Below are 14,274 nucleotides of genomic sequence, written 5' to 3'. Positions count from 1 at the left end.
CCTCTCTGAAATCAATAAATATATATTTTAAAAAACTTCTTGAAACTCCTACTTCAAATGTTCACTGGTCCTATGAATCTTCCCAAAGCTTTATCTTCTTAGTGCTTCAAATACACACACTATTTGTTTTTCCACTCATCAAACCACTAAGCTACCGAAACACAAAATTCTTATACCATCATTTAAACCTTCCAATTGGTTATAATGTTTATGGAGAATGCAATATAAAAAAATCCAACTGAAATCCCAGCTGAAAGATATGTTGCCACAGTATGTTTTTCAATGGGACAGTATAGGAAAGAGGGAGATGGAGCCAGCTGAGGGGCAGAAGACAGAAAGATGGAGATCAGTGAGGGAGAGACAGAAGAAGGAAGAAAGGGAAAATACCGTTTATTGAATGCCTGTCACCTTTTGTAATCAATCCCCAAAACACCCAGGTGAGGAAGGTATGCTTGTCCTCAATTCACAGATAAGAAAAATAGGAAACTTTGAAAATATGTCTAGAAAGAGTCAGGGCCACAGCTCAAATTCAGACGTGCCTGACTCCAGGACACCATCCTAGGAAGCTGGAGGAAAGACAGAAAGTCAAAACAGGACAGGGAAAGGGAGTGGGCTGGCTGAGTCAGCCACAGAGCTTCTGGGCCGGGGCGGGGCGGGGGGGCCCCCCCGGCCCCGCTGAAATGCCTTTCATGTCCCAAGGAGACACTGTTCTCACTAATTAGTCACACCCGCCTCCCACCTTCTTGCTCTCAGTCTCTTTCCTCCTTGGCTCCACATATCTGTCTGCAAGCATGTGTAAACAGTAAAGCACCCGTGTGGTAAGGTATGGAGTCCCACAGCCACACTTCTCAAAACTGCAGTGTGTGCTGACCAAGCTCACCACCCACTCGCTCTTCAATCCTTTACAGCCTGGATTCTTCCCTCAACCCTGCGGAAGCTTCACTGATAATATGACCCAATCGGATGGTGCTTTTTTCAGTCAACATCAAGCCAGATCGTGGGTGACTCTTTCCAGAGAGGCTTCCCGAACCCCAGGGGTTACCATGAGGCTCTTCGGAACAAAACGTAATTCCTTTGAGCTACTGCCATCTGGGCTGGAATCCCTCAAAACACAATCAGATTAGTCAGCCAAGTCCTGCAGGGAAGCCCGAGTGCTCCAGTCACCAGGGGTCCCTGGGGTTTGTTAAATCCCAGGCGATTTCCATCATGTCTTCTGTGGTCACTACTCAAAATAGAAGCCCCGCTGACTATTCTCTTTTCCTCCCATAAGCTCATCTCTAGTTTGCTCTGCGCTTCCTTTCATTTAATCCATGGTTCCTTCCTCTCCCAAACCTTTTCACGGCTCACTCTTCACTCCTCAGTCCTGGATTTAAAACTCTCTACAACTCAACCTCTGATGGATTTTCTTCCGGCTCCTCTCCTGCAATGGGACCTTGAGCTCCCTGCTCCTTTATAGCATTCTTAAGTGGGTGCTAGCTTTTCTACAGCTCACTCATACATTTGATGGCAGTGAGGTGCGGTCAGCTGCCTCCTGACCCCTCAATCCCACTTCAAAACCATTACTTCTCTACCTTTAAGTAAAATCCCCTGTTGCTTAGACTTTCTTGCCATCCAGCTACATCTTCCTCTACTCCTCTTGTCACTATCATCCACACGCCCACCACCCTCCATCATTCTCTCAAGACTTGGGCCCCTGGATCACAGCTGTTGCTTCCTGGACATCAGTGCCCGTGTGAGCATGGCAAGCTGACCTCCTCAGCTCCAGTGACCTGCTTCTCCACTCAGCTTCAGCCCCTCACTCCATGATAACCCAGTAGGTCTTGCCATCATAGGCAACTGTTTTGATCATGTCATTCGTGACGTGTTGTTGTTTCACCACGGTCACCAATGCCTGTTGCTAAGGAAATCCAATGGAAACCTCCATTCCTTCTCTTTGCAGCACTCGGAATTGTTGACCTTCCTGAAGCTCTTCCTTGGTAACACAATCTTACCATTTTTCTCCTACTTCTCTGACTGCTCTTTTTACAGGTTCTATCCGCTTCCTCCACTGATCTCTCATATGTTCAGATTCCTTAGGGCTCCATCCTGGACCTTCTCTTACCACTCCACATACTCGCCCTTAGCCATCTTACCTACTAACTGCCTCAGTTAACAACTGTATTCTGAAGATTTCAAAATCTTTATCTCCAACTCAGACTCTCTCTTGAACTTGAGACCCATAGAGTCTGAAGTTCACTTGGACATCCTATAATCACATCAAACTCAGAATATCCAAAACTTAACTCACTATTTCCCTCTAAAATCCACGTTCCTCTTCTCTCCTCTCTTCTCTTCTCTTCTCTTCTCTTCTCTCTTCTCTTCTCTTCTCTTCTCTTCTCTTCTCTTCTCTTCTCTTCTCTCTTCTTCTCTCTCTCTCTCTCTCTCTCTCTCTCTCTCTCTCTCTCAGTGAAGAGCATCATTATCATCTAAATATATAAAGCTAGAAAAATTATTACTGACTCTTCGGTCTGTTGTGAATTCTGGCTAAGTAGTTGATCACATACATATATGTCCACTTTCCTCCACCATCATCTCATACCTGCACCACTGTTGTCTTGATTAGCCTCCCTGTCAAGGCTGGGACCCCAACAGACACCAGCATTTAGGGAATGATTAGAGGAAATGGGAGGATGGTGTGGAAGTAGAAAAAGCCAAGGAGGGAATGAGGTCAGGGGACTATAGCATTTCCCAAAAATGTATTTCCTTTTCCCAAACTATTCACCATAGTGTCATCAGAGTAAGCTTTACAAAATAAATAAATAAATAAATAAATAAATAAACAAACAAATATTTAAAAAATCTGAATTTATCACTTCCTTGTTTAAAATCATTTAATGGCTCCTCATATGGAATAACATGACATAGCTGAGCCCTTCATGCTCTGGCTCCCCTTTACCTCTCACGTCTCATTGCAAACTATCCCCCGCCCTGTTAATTCCAAACTTCCAGCCTTAAGAATTATCATCAGCCCTAACCGGTTTGGCTCAGTGGATAGAGCGTAGGTCTGCGGACTCAAGGGTCCCAGATTCGATTCCGGTCAAGGCCATGTACCTTGGTTGTGGGCACATACCCGGTAGGGAATGTGCAGGAGGCAGCTGATCGATGTTTCTCTCTCATCGATGTTTCTAACTCTCTATCCATCTCCCTTCCTCTCTGTAAAAAATCAATAAAATATATTAAAAAAAAAAAAGAATTATCATCAGTTCTTGGAATATACCATGCCTTCTCTGGCATCCCATTTTTTTCACTGCTGACTCTTCTATGGGGAACTCACTCCTACTCCCACCTGCTTTGCTCGTACTAACTTCTTCCTTTCTGCTTCCCTATGCCCTTGATATATCCCTCACAAAGTCCTTGCAATCCAGTATAATTTTCATCTGTATTCTTGGTATTTGTGACAGTCTCAACCAGACCCTCCTTGGAATTGTCTCTGCCCTGGGCTTCCACAGAAGCGTATTTTTCTGGATCCTCTGTGTTCCTAAAAGCTGCTTCCCTTTGTCCCTTGCTGTCCGGTTCCTCTTCTTATCCCCTAAAGGCAAAAGCTCTATCACCAGTCCTTTTCCCTTTGTGAGTCTGCTCTTTTGGTTAGCCACTCTCTTGTCTATACCTACAAGCTCCTTGTGCAGATTACCCTCAAGTCTACACCTTCAGCTCACATGTCCCTCCTGGGCACCAATGTCCTCTTCAGCTGCCTGCTCCCATTTCCCTTCAGAGATCCCACCTCAACCAGGAGCTCCTTCTGTCTAAGACAGGACTCCTCCTCTTCTCCAAACCAACTTCTTCTGTTTCTATTAACAGAGCTGTAATTCTCCTGGTCAATCAAACTCAAAATCAGTCATGTCTGGCCCCACCCTCTCCCTCTTCGTGTCCTGGATGAACTCTTCATTGTTTCCATCTGTCACATTCCTTTCCATTCTCACCTTCACTACCATAATTTAGGCCTTTATTACTTCTTACCTAGATCCTTGATATTCAAAGTTTGCTCCTGGACCAGCAGCATCCACATCCCCCGGGGTCATGTTAGAAACAGAAGCTCAGGCTCACCGTAGGCCGCCTGGATCAGAGCCCCAAGTCATTCATCGGTTCACTGAAGTTTGAGAAGCACTGGGCTAGACCACATCAATAAACTCCTAACTGGAATTTCTGACTCCAGTCTCCTCTCTTTAATCCATCCCACAGACCACAGTTACATAAATTTCCTTCTGATCATGTCATGCTCTCTCAACTCAACCCCCTTTAATAACGCTAATGTCTAAGGAATAGAGTCCACATCTTAGGAAGTGAGGCTCTCGGCCACCTACCCAATCAATTTCCCCAGACTTATGTACCCCGCTTCATTAATACATTCTATATGTCAGGCCAACAGGACCAGAGGTGCAATATGGCAGTAGTGGAAAAGCATCCTAACCAAGAATCATATTTAGCTATGGCAGGGGCTGGTTCTATAACCTCCGGCAAAATGTTTGTCTTCTCAAATCTTAGATCCCAATTCTGCAAAACGAGGAAGTTAGATCAGCCCAGTGTTTTTAAAGCATTCTTTGTACTGCAACCACAGTAAGAAATGCATATGTACCCAGTATTTATATCCATATCCAGATATAAGTACAGTTTCAACTGGAACAAAAGTTGCACAAGACATTTTCTTTTGTCTTCTTACCCATTTCATTTCATTTTTTAAAATGTTGGTTGCTAATCACCACATTGATTTCATAACCCACTAATGGGTCAGAACCCAAAAACTGAAAACCGCTGTCAGCCCCCTCGCCCTAACAGTCCATGATTCTGGGATCCGCTTCCTTGACTACATCCTCTCTTTCCCTGCTCTGTACCTTTGGTGAACAACATTTCTCCTTTCTGTAACATCTGTCCCTATTTCAGCCTCTTAAAATGACTGTATGTTTTGAGTTCTGCCTTAAGTGAAACCTCTTAAAATGAGAAAATTTATTTTACTTCTTTACACATCTACAATACTAGGTCTTATTTCTTATTTGGCATTATTCACAAATGCTATGTAATAGTATTGGTGTATATTGCTCTTATCTTGTTTTTGGATTAAGTGTCTCGAGGGCAGAAATCTGTTCTATGTCTTTTTTCCTCTTAAGCATTTAGCACAGTGTCTTATATGTGATCACATAAGCCTGAAAATCTTTCTCACAGTTATTTTTCCTGCAGCCGTTTTTCTATTTAATCAACACCTCTAGCCTAGTTTCTTGACTCTTCTGCTTTCTACCCAGCTTTCAGCACCCTGCCTATCTTCCCTCAGTTTAGAAGCCACTGACCACCAGCTTAACCTTTTGACATTCTCTTCAATTCTCTTGCCAAACTGTCTTTTCCTCTCACTTATCTGGCAAAACCCCAACTCTGAATCAATAAACTGTCTACTTTCTCTGTTCCTCTATTCAAATGGCTAAGCACTGCCATTTATTTATTTATTTATTTGTTTGTTTGTTTGTTTGTTTGTTAATCCTCACCCGAGGATATTTTTTCATTGACTTTTAGAGTGGAAGGAAGGGGGAGAGAAGAAAGAGAGAAACATTGATGTGAGAGAGACACATCGATTGGTTGCCTCCCACATGTGCCTCTGACCAGGGCCAGGGATCCAGCCTGCAACCGACATATATGCCCTTGACCGGAATTGAATCTGGGACCCTTCAGTCCTCAGGGCCAACGCTCTATCCACTGAGCAATACTGGCTATGGCAGTACTGCCGTTTAAAAAAAATCCCATGAACATGCAGATAGTTTAATGATTTTCATTCTCATTAGAATATTTAATACACTGCTAGACTTTCTTGGTTTCCCTAGTTAGTTCTCTACCCCATTCTCCAATAGCTATTAAGATTTCTTCATTCCCCTCAACCCCTCTCTCCTCAACATTTCCCTCCTTGCCTCTAAGAGGAGATTGAGCCCCTTATTAAGAGTCTTATAATATTCCTTTTAACATAGCCATAGCCTTATCACTTTGCTTCTCACTGCCCATTTAAGTCCACATTATCTTACTGGGCTTTAAGCACACTGAAAGTAAGAAATACAACTTATTCATTAGTAAAACCTCAGAACTTAATATAGTACTAAGACCTCAATATGTATTTCTTGAATGAATAAATTAATACATAAATTATTAGCTAAATGAACGAGTACATATGCAAATCTCATGTGTCTAAGTTAATTAATTAATGCCAATAAACCTTTAGAGAATGAAAAGTATAAAATACAAATGATTTATAACACATAGAATTATACCTGTTAAGAGGTCATTATTATTTCTATTCTAATGACTGGGGGAAAAATGGAAGCTAGCTCCATAGATAACAGGACCTGATAGAACAGGCAAAAGGGTAACTGATCAGGATCCAGCAAAGGTGGTTTGTTTGCTAATTCTAGTGGGGAACTACAAATACAACACAAACTTTATCACAGAGCACAGTAGCCTGCCATGAAAAAGGTATTTATCTTACAAAATAAACAGCTCTAGCCTATTAAAAAAGTAAGGTATGCAAGTGCAATGACTCGCCATTTAACAAATAAGAGGGAAAACTCTTATAAAAGATGGCCTACCTTCACTTGTTTTTTTTTGTTGTTTGTTTGTTTTTTTCAGTGCAATTCTTTTAATTGGCTTATGCTTCCAGGCACACATTTGCATGATAGCAACGACTGACAAGGTTAGGCTGCCCAGAAAATCACTAAACATTGCTCCGTATCTTGAAGGACAACTTTCTTTTTTTTCTTTTTCTTTTTTTAAACTTTTCTCTAGAATATCAATGATGGCCATCTTCTTATTTTGTGTCCTGGGACTTTGCTTTGCACTGTCAGCCTGTTTCAAAATTTTCCTGTGGTGGGCGAGCCAGAGAGGCCTGCCCCTCAAAGCACTCACCCTGACGTTGTGAGGGTGCAGCCCTCCCGGGTGCTGAGACATGTACTGGGCCAGGTCCGTGTGCTACAGGAAACGGTGGAGAGACTGTTGTTAGTGGTGCTTGCACAGTGCCCTACAGCAGACCATACATTTGACTGTCAGAGGTCGAACAAAGTTCAGATTTTTGAGAATAAGGTGCAGAAGGTACACAGCCAGGTTTTCTGAGGCCCCATTACTAAGGTCAAACCTGTTTCCCCAGCACAAGAAGATGCTCTGTTTAAAGGACTGTCACTGAACACGATGACACAGGGAGTTTCCACTCTTCTCGGAGGCAAGTCAAGTACACATACCTTATGATTTCTTTCTGCTAATATTTGAATAGTTTTCCCTCTCAGAAATACTACAGTGAGTTATTCTTTAGTAAACTTATCCTATGTAATAAAAGCCTAATGTGCTAAATGTTGGTCATCTGGTTGTCTGTTCAACCAATCAAAGCGTAATATGCTAATGATATGCTAAGGCCTCTCAACCACTCACTATGACGTGCACTGACCACCAGAGGGCAGATGCTCTGACCTGTAGGTTAGCTTACTGCTGGGGTGCGGCCAATCAGGACTGAGTGAGAGGGGCCAGACACGCCCTGGTGCATTCCCACAGTCCCTCGCGGCTGGCCAACCTCCCGTGTCTCTCCCCAGCCCTGAGGGTGCACCAGTGGGGTCCCTCAGCCTGGCCTGAGCCCTCTCATAATCTGGGACCCCTTGGGGGATGTCAGAGAGACGGTTTCTGCCTGATCCTGCAGGCTGGCTGAGGAACCCCACTGGTGCATAAATTCGTGCACCAGGCCTCTAGTATACAATGTTTTAAATTGTGGTTTATATCTTCATTATCAATGAAAAATGTTGGGCTCTGCTCAGATGGTGGTTAAAAATAGATTTTTGAAAGTGTAAACGTTTTGTTTAGGAGGCAAACTTAAAATTCTTATTAATTACTGCTGGTGAGGGGAAAGAGACAGCAAATATATTGGGCAAAGAAGCAAGATTCAAGAATGAGCATAAGAACAATAGGCTCTGTTAATCGTAATAATGAAAAATTTCCATGACACTTTCCACATTGTAATGAAAATTTTATCACACCATGAAATATTAACAGATTCATTATACAAGCACCAGGCTTTTCCCTCATGCTTTGTAAAATGCTGGGGCAACTCACCATGTATTCGAAAACGAATGTCAGTGTCTCTTTGGTGTGGATTATGTCATGCAGGAGCACAATATTGGCATGTTTCAGACCCTTCAAAAGAGAAGCTAGAAAAATTCAACAAAATGTTAATTCAATGAACAATCTCGAAAGCACTGCTTTAAAGATATCAAGCAGTATTTATTTTTTAAACATTTCAAAGCAAGCAGTTCTGGTTTTTTATTGCTGGAAATATCTCTTGTGAAATAATATTTAAAATGACAAAGTACCTTCATTATTTGTTAAATGGTGAGTCATTGCACTTGCATACCTTACTTTTTTAATAGGCTAGAGCAGTTTGAAAAGAAATATGTTTCCATTTACCCAATCAATTTCATCAAAGCACTCAGAGCACTTTGCAAATGCTTTCCTCGGGGGATCTTATCATCTCCGCTTCAGAGTCACAGGAGAGGACGCCTGAGAGATAAGGCCATTGGGGGAGCAGGAAATGGAGTGGCCTGCCTTCTAGAGCAGGACTTTGCAACACGTGACCATTTTCTAAAATTCAACGTCCCACCGGGGCTCAGCAGGGCTGGTGGGTGGGACTGGGAGAAGGCAGGGATAAGAGCATGGGATGAAAAATGGTTAAACCAGAATACACAGTGGAGGGGACTTCTTAAGGGGAGAAGTGCAAACTCTGTGGAAGGAGAAAATGCAAACTTGAAAAGGGGACAGAGCCAAACTTGGGAGCCCAGAGGAGTGAGTGGCGGGGTGGGGGGGGTGGGGGGGGGGCGCGCGCGGGGAAGGTCTATCTCCTGCAGCTTCAATAACAGGTTGTTCTTTGGTCAGTAAGGGCAGCCTTAATGGAGAAGTCACCACAAAAGGCCAGCAAGTGCCTGGCTGGGGGGGTATTTATTTATTTATTTAAATCTTTATTGTTGAAAGTATTGTATAGGTCCTCCATTCCCCCCCTATTAACCTCTCCCAACCCGCTCCCAGCCCCCTTCCCCTGGCAGGGGGGTTAAAAAGCTGTGTCTTTGGGGGTTTCAGAGATGAAACAGAAGGGAAGAGAGCAGAAAAGGCACAAAAAGGGGATGAGCCTCAACTGAGTGTCCCCATATGAAGAAACAGTGTCCTTCAGCCTTAAAGGGAAAGAAAAAGTAAAACGCAAATAAAAACTCAAAGCCACGTTCTGCAGGGGATGCCCGTATATCATGAATCCCGGCACCAGCTTTCTTCCGGAATTCGGTAAGACTGAAAACAAGCTCAAATGCTCCCTTCGCATTTTGGAACAACATTGCTTCCTTCAGTGATCTTTTCCCATTGTAATGAAACTCTGTTGTCTTGCCTCCTGGCAGCCATTCCCCCTTCCAGTGGGGGCCCCTCCATCTTCCTCTGGGGAAGCAACCCCTTCCCTGCTCAGCTCCTGCTATTCTGGTGGGGCTGACCCATCCCTACCCAAGACTGGGCTGGTGACCCAGGCCCGTCCCATCAGAGCACAGCACCCCGTGGCCACAGCGATTGGCTCAGAGACAGGCACAAAGCCCACGGGTGGGAGAGCCCCCTTTGCCAGTGTCCTCAGGATTGAAGTGCTCTCTTCTCCACTGAGAAAGCTGAGCCTGCCGGGACTTAACCAGGAGCTGCTCTGGCCGGCTCACCATACCTGGGAGTGAAACTAAGACCGGGAGAAACAGTGCTGGGGATGGATAGGCCTGGATGCCTGGTGACATCATTGGCTCGCTGCTAGAGTGTAGTTTCCAGATCTCCGGGCCAGCAAATTTCCTTCTTTACTCACCTTAGTTTGAGCTGCCAACCTCTTACCACCCAAGGAGCCCTACTCTGTCCATTAACCCTTCTTTGCTCTAATGACGAACAGTATCACTTTACTGTTTGCCCCCTGAATCCTTATGAGCTAAAGGTATTACTTCACTCTTACACGTCCATTGCTTTGTACATGTACAGTGGTACAGGTATCTGCTTAATATCCCTAGTCCCAGACTGAAGGCTGTAGGCGAAGAGCCGGAGCGACTTTCTCTTTCAGATGCCGCCACACCACCCGGTACAACGCTCAGCCAAGACTAAGCACTTAATTTATCAAGTATATTTATTGAGTGTCTTAACGGAGAGCCGACTGTGGAGCCAGAAGCCCTAATATGAATCCTGGCCCTGCCACTTTCTATCCAAGTGAGCTGGGGGCAGTATCTCAGCCCAAGTCTCAGTTCACTCCCTGTGAAAAAGAGATAAGGTCTTCCCCGACCTGACTTCATAGGGTTGACATGAGGGTGGAATCAGATTCCACGCGCGGATCCCTGGCAAATGTCAAGCATCACACGGTTGCAAGTTAGAATTAATATCCCAGCCAACAGGTACTTGGCCCTCCCTTCCACCTTGAGCCCCACTAAATCCCCACTCGCAGATTAATAAATTAAAATTTTGTTTATGTCAACTCATAGATACAGAGAACATTTTGATGGTTGCCAGATGGGAGGGGGGTTGGGTGAAAAGGAGAAGGGATTAAAGTGTGCAAGCTGCCAGTTATTGGAACAGTCATGGGAATGTAAAGTACGGTAAATAGAATGTAGTCAATAATACCGTGTTTAACTACGTATGGTGTCAGATATGAAGGCTGAACTTACTGGGGTGATCATTTTATAAGTTATGTAAATGTCTAATCACGATGTTGCATACCTGAAACTAATATAATATTTTATTTATTGCATCCAATTGTAATTTAAATTTTTTAAAATTTTGTTTATATTTGTTTCTGCTAGGGTTTCCAACACCTTCCATACTTACAATGACTTCTAACCATCAGTTAAACATGCTGGTGTTTTATGTGTATTTTTATTTGCAAATTATGTTCATTTTCTCTGTCTATGCCCCCCGCCCATATTACAAAACACGCACCCAAATTCAATTTTAAATGGATATGGTAAAGCTGAAATTACTAAGAATATGGTAAAGATATTTAAATTTATTTTTAATACAAAATTTAGTCTCACTTAAATATGATGTTACTAAAATTCCTGATGCTTATTTTTAAAATTATGATGGCGTGTTTTGTTAATTATAATGGCTCCAAACTATCATTTGCTAAAAAGCTCAAAGTCTGATGTTCACTTAGGATGAGGCTCACTGCGAATATCAGTGACTATAAATCTTTATTTCATACAGAGGTCTTGATAATTTCTGCCCTCGTCAACTCACACTCCCTCTCCTTGCTCTAGTCATACTGGCCTCCTACCTATTCCTTGGACATTTCCAAACACATTTCCTCCCTGGGTCTTCACAGTCACCCTTGTCTCTGCCTGCAACCTTCTTGTCTCAGCTCACTGCATGCCTCCTCCCTCACTTTCTTCAGGTCTCAGCTCAAAGTCTTGGCTTCCCTGACACCCCCACCCCAGTGATCTCCATCCCTGTGCACTGCTTTATCTTCTTCATAGAACTTATCACCCCTGGCATATTGTAGCATTTGTTATACGGACATATTATATACCTGTTTATTGTCTGTTTCCACCCTTAGGAATATAAACTCCATTAAGAGCAGGCACTTTTGTCTTTTGCTTATTGCTATGTCTTCTGTGTCTCTAGAACAACATCTGCTATATTATAAGCATTCAATAAATATTTACTATTGAGTCAGTGGTCACTAATTGCCTATATCATTTCTGTAGCTATAATTGGTTGGTATAGGGTGTTTTGGCTGGTGGTGCTTTCATTTCTTGTTTCTTTTAGCTGTCTTCCTCATTAGATTATGACTGTTGTGTTATGGCCGTGTCTACTACTGCTTTTTTTTTTTTAACACCCAAAAACTACTGAAATACTTACAGGGAAACTGTGACTTTTAATGACTAGTAATCGGGAATTTACATGAAAGAGTAGATGATGTTTAAAGTATTTATCTCATGGTGTTGGTATATTGTTTGGTCCATCCACCAGAGGAATCTAAAATGCCTACAGCCTCAGATGTGTGGATCTCAAACCCAGAAAGGGAAGATCTTTCTTCTAATTTCAAGGCTGCCTCATAAACTTCACAGCAGGATGTGGTGTCTTCTGCATGCTAAGCAGCCGAGGGATGCAACGCCAACTGAGAAGGGAGAGGTCTTAAAACCAGAGCATCCTGATTCCTGTAAAATTATTGTTTTTATAATTCACATATTCTGAGTCTACTAATTTTTGTTTCTCTTCAAAGAAAAGACACAAAGATAAATCGGGGAGTCTTTAAAGCTCCAGACAAATGGGATCACGATGGAATTTCTTTGAGGGCTTCCAAAATACTTTTATAACGATGATGATGATGATGATGATGATAGCTAACACTCACTGAGCATTTACCACATACCAGGCATTGTTGTAAGAATTCTGCACATATTCACTTGGTATGATCATGAGAACACCCAGAAAAGCCAAAGAGAAAACCTGAGAAAAAACAGCAGAACCCCAAAGATCAAGAAAAATAACCCACAACTGAAAGTTATTAAGCATGTTTTTAAAATGCAAAGTATTTCTTTCTTTATTTTAAATGTCCATAAAGGTGTTTAGGATGACTAACTGGTTTAACATTACATGGAATTTAATTAGATTCTCATATATGTAAGATATTTAATAACTTAGGGAAAAAGTTATTTTTATCTTGCAATTATATGAGAATATTTAATTTCTTGGTTTTGTTCATTTCATTGGGGTTTGTGGTTCATTCAAGTTTTTTGAAAATTGATGCTTTGCAGGTGCAATGGGTCATGAAATTTTGAGGTTACTCTATTCTGTTCTGCTTTAATTTATTTATTTTTTTTAAAACATATTTTTATTGACCTCAGAGAGGAAGAGAGAGGGAGAGAGAGAAACATCAATGATAAGAGAGAATCATTGATCGACTCCTGCAGGCTCCCTACTGGGGATTGAGCCCACAACTCAGGCACGTGCCCTTGACTGGAATTGAACCCAGGACATTTCAGTCTGCAGGCCGACACTCTATCCACTGAGCCAAACCAGCTAGGGCTATTCTGCTTTAGTTTATCATCTAAAGGAAAGATGATTACCAGGAAGGACAAGGCTTACTCTCAAGTCCTAGCGCACAGTTATATATGGTAGTCAACACCCTTTCTAGGCTGTGAGCTCCTCAAGGAATGTCCTGTTCCTGTCCCTGTCTTTGCATCTCCAGCCCGCAGCACAGGCTGGGCACGTGATGCTCAGAAGGCTTGTGAATTAATGAAGACCTGACAGTTGAAATGAGTTTATGTAAGAGTCAATAATGGAGCCAATTCCTTCCCCAACCCCACTGGGCATTGAATTAAAAAGAGTTTGTATTTCCTGATGTTGCATTTCCTCTGGCCTAGGTGTCACAGATCAAGTCAGTGAGTCAAGTTATGCATTCCAAGAAAAGAAATCATCAAGGTAAATATTAAAACAAATGCTAAATAAGTAGTTATTATCCGATTTATTTGGAACTGTAATTTGATCACATAGCATCATCCTGGCAACATTTTGTTTTATAAAAAATGTAACTATGCACATGTAAGTATGCTATGTCCTCGATGTGGTTTGATTGCATTTAATGAATAACTTCTTGTCAACCTGACCTGCCCAATCTATTTGTGGTAATCAATGAATCAGCGGTTCTAATTGGTATTCTGTACCTTACTGTATGACCTTAGGGGAACCTTAGTCTAGTTTTGGCTCAGTTTTCTCATATATGAACTGGGAATAATTACTTTGTAATTTTTTTTTTACTAGAGAATGATCTTAAAAGATTCTTAGCTAAAACTGTTTCTAATTTAAGCACTGCAGTTACTGGTGCTGTAGAGTTCATGATAGAATCAAAATTGACAAGTATGATATATATATATTTTTAAATGTTTCTTCTGCATTTTGCTTAACATTTATACAAAATGTATCATAAAAAACAGATTTTTACTTTTTACTGTTGCTAAAGAAGAAATGCTTGAGTTAAGAAGTCCTACATTTATCACAATACAATAATTTTATCTACTACCTAACAATTCTGATTCCTAGTTCTGAGACCTCAGTCAACTTACCTAACCTCTCTTAAGTTCAGATTCTTTCATCTCTACAACAAAAACAACACACTTTACCTACTAGAGTTGGTGTAAGGGTTTTTAAAAAAGACAGTGTGTGTGTGTGTGTGTGTGTGTGTGTGTGTGTGTGTGTGTTGGGGGGAGGGGAATTATGTCATATGCCTAGACATCA

At 42.0% G+C, this 14,274-nt stretch overlaps 1 protein-coding gene across 8 annotated transcripts in view; it reads right to left on the bottom strand.

Annotated features, from left to right (window-relative positions):
* The window catches only part of CDK15 (cyclin dependent kinase 15), a 78,439-nt gene that overhangs the window by 53,440 nt on the left and 10,725 nt on the right, over positions 1 to 14,274 (bottom strand). For all 8 annotated transcript variants that reach the window (XM_080670630.1, XM_080670631.1, XM_080670635.1 and 5 more), the window contains exons 5-6: positions 8,101 to 8,195; positions 6,913 to 6,975 (exon numbers count right to left, since the gene is read on the bottom strand). In XM_080670630.1, the coding sequence (XP_080526756.1) occupies positions 6,913 to 6,975; positions 8,101 to 8,195 (158 nt within the window). The remainder of the gene's footprint in view (positions 1 to 6,912; positions 6,976 to 8,100; positions 8,196 to 14,274) is intronic.

This window comes from Plecotus auritus (genome assembly GCF_963455305.1).
Source record: "Plecotus auritus genome assembly, chromosome: 5".
Lineage (NCBI taxonomy): Eukaryota > Metazoa > Chordata > Mammalia > Chiroptera > Vespertilionidae > Plecotus > Plecotus auritus.
This window is presented reverse-complemented; position numbering and strand designations above follow the sequence as displayed.